This window comes from Trichosurus vulpecula, chromosome 4 (assembly GCF_011100635.1).
Source record: "Trichosurus vulpecula isolate mTriVul1 chromosome 4, mTriVul1.pri, whole genome shotgun sequence".
NCBI lineage: Eukaryota > Metazoa > Chordata > Mammalia > Diprotodontia > Phalangeridae > Trichosurus > Trichosurus vulpecula.
Window position 1 is genome coordinate 343,158,100 of NC_050576.1, and position 9,412 is coordinate 343,167,511.

Sequence of the window (9,412 nt, forward strand, 5' to 3'; positions counted from 1 at the left end):
AGCCAATCCAGGTTCTTCAAGTGGACTTCTTGGCTTGAATTTTTAAGTTGACACATAGGCTGTGTCTACACAATGCCAAACATCTGAATCAAAACTAAAGAATTCAATTAATCATCCAGATTTTTTCAAATATTGGATATATGTTATGTAGTTTAATTCATAGAGCCAAATATAGTGGAGAGATGGGGGTCACTTTTCAACTGATGCTTTATAAGTGTGCTTTTTTGGCAGGGCTGATTATTCAAGTAATGACCTCAATTTACCAATTTATCCATAAAGTAAGTGTAATTATTATTATCATTTTCGGTGGTCTAATGACCTAATCAAGTATTTGAAAGTCTACTTGAAATCCAGTGAAGTGACCAGAGAATCAATAAAGATGTACAGTGACTCCCAGCACAAAGACAGATGTTTTGCTTCAGTCACCAAGGTAACCTGGCTCATTATCTATTTCACTTTGATAGTGATGGCCTGGTTCTGTGAAAAATAAATTGTGAAAAAAAATTTTATCCCATAAAAATTGTTAGAAATCTCACAGCCAGATTTTTAATCACACAGAAACAGAGGGAAAAGAAGACAAACAGCCCAGTTTAATTTCAAACGTTAATATATTTTCTATTTTATATTGAACATATGCATCTGTAACCCCTTACTTGCAGCAACTATCACGTCCTCATAAAAGGGGTGAAATTTGTAAGATGCCTCTTAAAATAAATATTCTTCTTCTTTATAAAATAATAAAACTTCAAATAAATATTCTTTACACTAAACAATATGTTGAAAAAAATTAGAAAATAAAGGCTGAATTTTACTGTAACTGTACAATATACATGAAGTCCAAAGGGAAATCAGAGTCTTGCAATAAAGGCTTTCTGTAAGGCAAAATACAATCTAAAAACATACTGATTGATTCACATTCTTCCGAATGTACAACATATTAGTATAATATTTTGTGACTGTGCCATGCATTATGGCACAACTTGTTTTTTCACAGTTGCAAATATTATTGTATATACAAAAATATAGCACATTATCTCTGGCAGAAAACAATGGAAAAAGGAGTCATTTGCTAATTTACAAACTTTGCAAGTACTATTCACAAATGATAAAGTTGCCTAGGAGTGTCTGTGTTGCTTTAGCTTATGCAATATGTGGGTCACCAAGTTCTGTATCCCATATTTTGAGCTCCATTAGCTGTGTTCTAACAAGCCTATCAGTTAAGATGGCACACGCACAAAAAAAAGCATTTCACTGCAAACAGCAAAGTATATCCCAACCCTTACTAACAGTGCCAAGATTATAACTGTTTAGTTGGTTGCATATGTGTTAAGAGAGAGAGAGAGAGAGAGAGAGAGAGAGAGAGAGAGAAATAGTTCTCATTATTACTGCAGTATTCCTGATTAATATGCTATGTTGGTTTCTCAAAGTTCCTAGGTGGGACACTGGGAACTCTGCAGCAAACTGTGTTTGAGTTTTTACAGCGGCACCCAGGCCTGTTAACTCGGTCATAACACCCCTGGCACAACTTAAGGCAACCCTTGGCTGGAAGATAACACCACAAACAAGGCAGAAAGAGAGACATGACCCCCATGGCAGACCACCGAGTACAGCAATGAGACTGACTGCAAGAGCAGGGGTTGTCAGCACAGTTATCCTCGTCATCATTGGAGCAGTGATAGAAGAGGCCTTTCACACAGCATACACAAGTCCCATAATCAATCACGTTTTGAGCTGAGCAAAGACACTGTTTGTCACAGATCCAGTCTGATGGCAGAGGCCTTGGATAGGTGCACTCCTTACACTTGCACTTCCCACAATCCTCACACCTGTAGGCATGCATACCCAAGTCTTCCTTGCTCAAGGGCTTCAGTTCACCTGGCTTGAGCTCAGATTTGGGCTGCACCCGGATTATCCCATCAGCAACTAGCCCTGAAGAAGAAAACGATGATCCTAAAAGTCTTTGTTCAGAGGAACTGCTACTGGTACTTGTCCTTGTACTGCTTCTCGATCCTGTACTCACAGTGCTAATGGATCGAGACAGAGGTGCTCGAACAAAAGAATGTGTCTGTGAATGCTGGACCCTGCTAAGCTGACGGTGCTCAGTTAATCCATGGAGTCTTTCATTTTTATGTTGAGTGGAGGGTCGAGGGGCAGGTTTGACCCCAGGTCTTGGAGCTACTGTAGGTCCCTCAGTATATTCATTTGTATTTCGGATGGCCCTGATCTGGTCCAGTGACAACACGTGAACCTGCTGTGTGAGAGCATCTCTCAGGTCAGGCTCCCCATGCTGCCTGCCACTGTCACGGGGAGCCTGTAACAAGGGCTGGGACCCACTGCCATTCTGAGCTCTTGTCTCCATCAGGATTCTGAAGGGTGATCACTCCAGCAGGCTTAGAACACATCTGAACTCCTGCAGGAACAAAGAGAAAATGGTTCACTATGACACACGATTAACTCTTCAACTACCTGAATGAGTCTTTACTCCACAGGCCCTTATTTAAAAAAATGCTATTTGGAATAGGAAAACTGGTCATTGTATCAAGTGTTCAATACATATATGAAAGGAAATTTTAAAGTAACCTTTGCTTTTTTAGAATCCTTGATTTTAAAGGAAGAAAATAATATAACAAGTTCTAAAATAATAGAGCAAATTCTTTGTACAACAGATAACATGAAACATGGTAATTTTTTTACTCAAACTAATGTTCCCAGGAAAGCACTGAATTGCAGGAAAACGAAGTTTCAGATGTTTTAAACCAACATTGCAACCCTAAAATTTGAAATATGTCTAAAGCTTTTTAAAACTAAAAGAAGTGTCATGCTTGGCTGCCCAGTTACAATTCTGCTTTTAAACATCATTCAGTAAATATAATCCAGGAAATCTTAAACTCTTTACCTCCAAATATCTTCTTTTATATTTCAAAGATCCTAAACTACTGTTTAGTAATATTCTAATTTGGTATTAAGCAGCTTTTTATTTCAGAAAATATATTCTTTATCAGCTTTCCATAGTTATAAAATGAGAAAATTGTATGTAAAACTGTTAACCACCTAGCATCCCAAAATTGATTATTGAGGGGCATATCAATACAAATCCTATTAGCTGGTAGCACCATGCAAGTCAAAATCTTACATTCCAGAGAGAAAAAGCACCAAAAGCACATAGTTTGCAGAATGACAGAAATATAAAAAAGGGAAGAACTGTAATTCTATATTTCAAATAAAGGGCTGATTTTCTAACCTATGGTCTTTTCCAGATAAAAGCAAAGCCTCAAACTTACTTACTTTGGAGTCTTCTTAAATTTTCTTATTTACATAAAAATACAAATAGCCACACACATTCAAGTTACTGTTAATGTGACTCAAACTTAATCAACTCTGAAAGAGTGTGAATTTAGCATTCCAGTTTCTTAAAACTGTAAGACCCCTGCATAATATTCAGTTATCGTATCGCCACCTTTTTTCAAATATGGGTGAAAATGCAATTTTTTTAAAGCCCCACCCCCAAATTGGCCTTTACCCTCTAGAAAAGGAAAAAACCTGTTAGAACCACGCAGGTGACATACACCTCTAAATCCTTAACAAGGCTGATCTGGAAACTGGATCTCCTCACCTTAAACAGAAAAGCAGAAAAAGAGAGAGAGAGAGAGAGAGAGAGAGAGGGAGAGAGAGAGAGAGAGAGAGAGAGAGAGACAACATTGCTCTTTTCTTCCATTCCTTTTATCAGCTTCATCTTTGCCCAAAACAACGCACTCAGCAGGTGGGACCCAGCGGCAACCCCTGGGACTTTTCTCAGGGCTGACTGACGCTGCAAATGCGACAAGCTGGCTCACAAATGCAGACAACTTCTAGATAGACAGGCAACATCCCGGGGTGCAGGGGGAGGGGGAGAGGAGGGCGGGGGCACTTCTAAAGTCGATTTGTCACGAAACGAAAGACCACACTTCCTTTTACCTCGGCTCTGCCCCCGCCCCTCTACCCCTCACCCCTACAGATGCCAGGAGTTTTCCCTACAGTCTTTGGCTGTAAAACGTCTCGCAGTACTTTTCTCATTCAGAGAACTTCCCTTGAATGCATTTCAGGTCCTTTGCCCTTCTAGGCAACCGGAACAGCATGCCTGACTACACAGTCTCTGGATCCCCCCCTCCCCGATTTCTCTACTTTGTATACATAGAGATTACAAAATGAGACAGAATTTAAGCAAACCACCTCTGAATTTAAATACATTAAGAAGAAACAAATCGCGTCCTTCAAAAGTCATTTGACTTGACAAGTCAACCTCCTGAAAACTTGCATCGACATTAATTCCGTAATAAATTTGACTTATTTCCCTTTCTTCCATCTATTGTACTATCCAAAACTGGGGTCTCCTTGTGTATATGTATATGTGTGTATATATGTGTGTGTATACACACATTTATAGATAGATGTAGATATGTCTATATATCCTTTCTTTGTATCCCCAGCGCTCAGCACCATGCCCGGCACATAGTAGGCGTTTAAAGCATTCTAGTTGACTAAGAGCAACTATAGGGTCGGAAACACTTAAAAAAATTAATAAAAAGTAAGTCTTTTTAGGAGAGTGTTCATTTCAAAAGCAAAGCCCCAATCTATACACTAGTCTAGTGGACTAGCAGAAATGTTGCTGGGGCGCGACCTGGGAAAGGAGTGGGGGAGAGTCGTTGATGATGGTGGGGGTAGTTGATTAGAGGACACAGACTTTGGTAATCTGGCAGCTTTACAGAAGCAAAACTCTTTCTGCCTGCAATGGAAAAATTGCATCTAGCGAGTATCAGGCAGGTTGTAAAGGCAAAGCCTTTACTTAGGGAAAACATTCTTGCCAGTGAATTTCTGTTCGGCTCTGCCCCGGCTGCCTGGATATCTCAACCCCCCTTTACAGCACCCCTCTCCCCACCCCGCAACCCAGCACCTCCTCTCCACTCCCCCCCCACCCCCGGCCCTTCTTTGAAAGTGCTTTGAAACCCCCATTAAGAGCTGAGTGTGTGTGATCAGACTGTGGATTAGGGAGAAAAGACTTCACTACTGGGGTGGGGCAAAGCTGACACACACAGCTTTCAAGGAGAAAACACCCCAAAAGTTTCCGATGTGTATTCTTTTTTTCAACCAAAAGCAGACTTAACAGGCTAAAAATATACCCAAACCTCAAACTGGCCTCTTTTATCAACAACTGACCAGAGAATGGAAATGGAAAATGATCGTGAGCCCTTGATTACTTTCTTCCGGTGGTAGAAGGTGGGTCGAAGTTAAAAAAAAAATGATGACCTATATTCGACCATATGGGGGGATGGGGGTGGTGGCGGAGTTGGTGGTGAGAGAAAGGAGCACACTTCCGAATTGCACAGACCCAACACAGTAATCCTTCAACACAGAAACCGGGATTGCCTATCAAGTATTGCTATCTAGTTACATTCGGGGCTAGAGATAAGAAGGCTCCTTCCCTCGGTTACCCACGTTAGCATTTTAAAGTAGGGTGTATATGATTATCCACGCGAAGAACGTAAACTGCAGAAAATAAATCACCCTGGAAGCTAGTCAATGCCTTCAACAGGATCTAGCAGGAATTTCCTTCCCTCAAAGATGAGGAACAGGTTATATAAATCTGGGCGTTTAGCTCCGTGACCTGTGAAACACAATGAAGTGTTTTCTAGTTTTTTTTTTTCGGAGGGGGGGGTGTGTGTGGTTGTGACACGAGTGTGCGTGTGACACGAGTTCATTAAACTCGAAGCAAGTGAGCAGACGTTTCTCCCAGCAAAAGCCTAAACGTGAGTGTAATATTTCCGCCGCCTAAACTGTGCCTCGCGCCCCCCCGCAACCTTCCCCCCAGCACCTAGTACCTGAGACTGGGGGCTCCCAGACTCCAAAAGTCGGTTTGGCAAAAAGAGGGGGCTCTGTAGAACACCGGGTTCCCAGCCTCAAAAAGGAGGCAACTAGGAAGTACGTGCAAAAACCGTCCCCAATAGCCCCCCCCCCCAAAAAAAAAACCCTCAAGTGTAATTTCTATTACTTCCCTAGGGAAAACCTGCTAGATGGAAAGAAAAGGAATGGATGTGGGGGACTGATTTAAAGCTTCAGGTTTACCTACACCTACTTCATGTTTCCTGGAATAAATGGCTAAAGTTAGACCAGGCGGAGAAGGGGGTAGGGGGGTGGGGGGAAGCGGCATAAAGTATCTCACCGTGATCGCGGCTCTGCACCAACCCCTCTCTCCCTTGTATTTTCTTCTTCCTGTGGTTTGCAAATAAATCCAGCCCTAAAACAAACTCTTGCTTTCCAAACTGTGCTTCAGTCCAATTTGCAAGCCATTAGAAGGGGAAAAAATAGAAATGAAAAGAAAATCCAAAGCGAAGAAACCCGCCGATAGATTCAATTAAGTAAAAGCACTCCGAGCTAAGGGCGAAAGGTGTTTTCCCCCCTTCTTTTTCGTTTCCCTTTCTGGTCCTAAAAGAAGAGAAACACAAGGAGTATTTCCTCTTTTTTTTCTCAATGAACAGAAGGCCGAAATCGCCAACACCAAGTCACTTTGTTGTTCTGGCCAGTCGATAGAACGGTACGAGAAAATGACCTGAAAATGAAGTTAAGCAAAATCCTCAAGTTTCGTATCGACCACCTCCTGGCAGACGCAGCCTGTGCAATGTGCAGTCGTTCCTGCCCGTGAAAGCTGGCTGCAGCTGCTCTCCGATCTTTTGCTTCCTCCTCCTTTTCCCTCTCTCCTTTTCTCCCTCTCTCTGTTGCAGGCAGCTCTGTGGTTTGCAATCTGGGCGTTTCGGAGGAGCAGCAGCGAGTTTGTGGCGGTGGTTGTTGTTGTGTGTTTGGAGGAGGAGGAGGAAGAGGAGGAGGAGGAGGAGGAGGGGGAGGAGGGGGAGGAGGGGGAAGAGGAGGAGGAGGGGGAAGGGGAGGAGGAGGGGGGAGGAGGAGGAGGAAGAGGATGAGAAGGAGGTGGAGGGGGAGGAGGAGGAGGAGGAGAGCGAGGAGGAGGAAGAGGGCGAGGAGGAGGAGGAGGAGGAGGCGGCGGAGGAGAGGTGGAAGGAGTAGAGGAGGAGGAGGATTTGAGATCTGGGCTGGGGGGGCTCAGCGTTTTTCTGCTCTCTTTTCTTTCCGGAGGAGGTAGGGATCTCTGCAAAAGCAGCAGCAGTAAATGGCGTCATGTGGATCTGAGGAGGAACAGAGCAGTTGTTGTCCCAGAGGATATATCGCATCCGGTCCCAGCTCATTGGCTCTGCGGGGCTACATTCACTCATACTCCCAGAGCCCTGCCAGCGCTCCGAGCCGCAGGAGGCATTCAAAAGGGCAACTGCAGCGAGCGAGTGAACGAGGGAAGGGCTGGCGACTCACTGCAACTGCCGCCGCCTAATCGGGGCCCATCCACCCCACTAAGTCGCTGGCAGGGGCGGCAGCCGCAGTTACACATACAGTTAGCTTGAAGTGAGAGCCATTCCATGCAGTGCAGTGTCAATGTATTTAGTTTCAACGAAACACGGATCGTAAGGTTTTCCCGAAGGCAGAGACAGCCAACCAAAATCAGGGGCTATGGTACTACCTCCTAGACACCGGACTATGGGAATTAGCATGTAAAATAAACTTTGGGTATTCATTGTTAGAACTAAAACTAACAAGAAGTTGTTGGTGATGATATTTGATCCGGAATCCATTTCAAATAGACTTTCATTCCAGTCCCCCCACCTCCCCGCCCCGACCTCCCCCATTTTTTTTTAAAGTTTTAAACACTTGCATTTCCTAAAACTTGGGTAGGTAGGTGGGTGGGTGGGACTGAGGGGAGGGGAGACCAGGAGAAGGGAGGGGGAAGTGAGGTGGGGGAGTTATTGGTTTATACTTTGTCTACTGGATTAACCCGATTATAAACCATGCACCAGGACAAACCACCTCCCAGTCTCAGATTTGTGTAAGTGAAAGACCATGAGAGTATTTGTATGTGTGTGTGCCCGTGCAGCTTGGGGTTCGTGTTCTTCTCCCCTTCTCTGAGGGAGGGGGGAATAAGTTTGAAAGAAGACATTTTCGAGGATAAGTTTAAATGCTTTTCTTGACTCAGTTTCTCAGTGGTTATTTTAAAAAATTGAAGAGAACCAGGTAAGCCAAAACTTTCATCCTGCATCCAATAAAACATAGCTACATTTTTTAAAAAGGCTACCTAGTATCCCTATGAAATGCAGGTGAATTTTAAAAACCACTTCAACACACCTATTATATTTCCATCTCTTTCATATACTTTAGTTTCTCTCCACCTCCTGCCCCCCATTCTGTAAACCCGTGTTTGACAAGTTATCAGAGCCATTTATAAGCACTGTGCGTAGGGTTATTTACCCTTCCTCCAAGTTCTGGGCAACTTTTATCAAAGCTGTGTCACCTACACATTTGACTTTTTTTTTTGTTTTGTTTAGAGTTCAATTGGCCATAGGGTTGGAGCTTTTTGCAAACATTGTTAAAAAGCACATTCCTTAATTACACAGGCACCTAAAATAATTTCCAAAAAAATAATAATCTATTGTTCACTTAAAGGTATATTCTATTTGCCATACCGTAAGATGAACACATCCCAATCGTACATGCGGATTTTCAACCTTTTCATTCACATTTAGTGAGTGTGTATGCATTTGGTCGAGCACTGGGGGGAGGGGGGGGGCGAGGGGGAGAAGGAGGGAGAGGGAATTCTAAAGACTATTCTTTCCAAAGGCATACTGATTAACAGACATAACCAAAATGTTTCCACTTTAGATGGAATTGCCTCCGATAATAGCTAAGACTCGTATGTATTCAGCTTGTGATTTTGCTCATGTAACACATTAGTAGGTTATACAAACTTATGAAAACGTGTATTATTTCAACTATGTTCAACTCTGTACAATCACTGTAAACTCATAGAAAATCTGAACCACATTCATCTAACGCAATTTTTTTATGGGAGCTCGTGATCTATGATTTCCTTTTAATTTTTTCGCTGCCTTCCTTTGCAAACTGCTTTCTCCATGTTCAGTCAGTTCTCTCTCTCTCTCTCCCTCCCTCCCTTCCTCATGCTTTTTCAAAAGAGATGGTGGGGAAAAGAGGCGTCCATTATCTTTCCAGCTCTTTCAGATAGGCTTTCCCTTCCTGCCCCTCTCCCCTCTTAAGAATTTTGCAAAGGTATTTACAGATTCGTTTTCCAAATTAACCGAGCCCTCTACGAGAGCTGTAGGGGGATTATTTCTCCCTTCCTCTCTGAGATTGTGGGTTAGCCTTTATCAACGCTGGCGTCCATTGAACCTTCCGAGTGAATGAAGACGCCGGTAGATTGAAATCCAGGCTGCCCACAAGAGGGAGCTCGACCTCGGCGGGAGGAACGGACCTGGGGGAGGGACAGAAAGGGGGGGCTATTGCCTTCTTCTGAAGTCACGTACAG

General features: G+C 43.2%; 1 protein-coding gene across 1 annotated transcript; it reads right to left on the bottom strand.

The window, feature by feature from the left end:
• Nucleotides 1–589: 589 nt before the first annotated feature.
• SPRY2 (sprouty RTK signaling antagonist 2) lies at nt 590–7,174 on the bottom strand. Its single transcript, XM_036757898.1, has 2 exons — nt 6,197–7,174; nt 590–2,410 (listed from the first exon to the last, which is right to left on the bottom strand). Exon 2 carries the CDS (start codon nt 2,357–2,359, stop codon nt 1,409–1,411), a length of 951 nt encoding a protein of 316 aa, XP_036613793.1. The 5' UTR covers nt 2,360–2,410; nt 6,197–7,174; the 3' UTR covers nt 590–1,408.
• Nucleotides 7,175–9,412: the final 2,238 nt, after the last annotated feature.

Bases quoted from the DNA above. Each gene is read 5' to 3' on its own strand.
- SPRY2 (XM_036757898.1), bottom strand. From the start codon at position 2,359: ATGGAGACAAGAGCTCAGAATGGCAGTGGGTCCCAGCCCTTGTTACAG.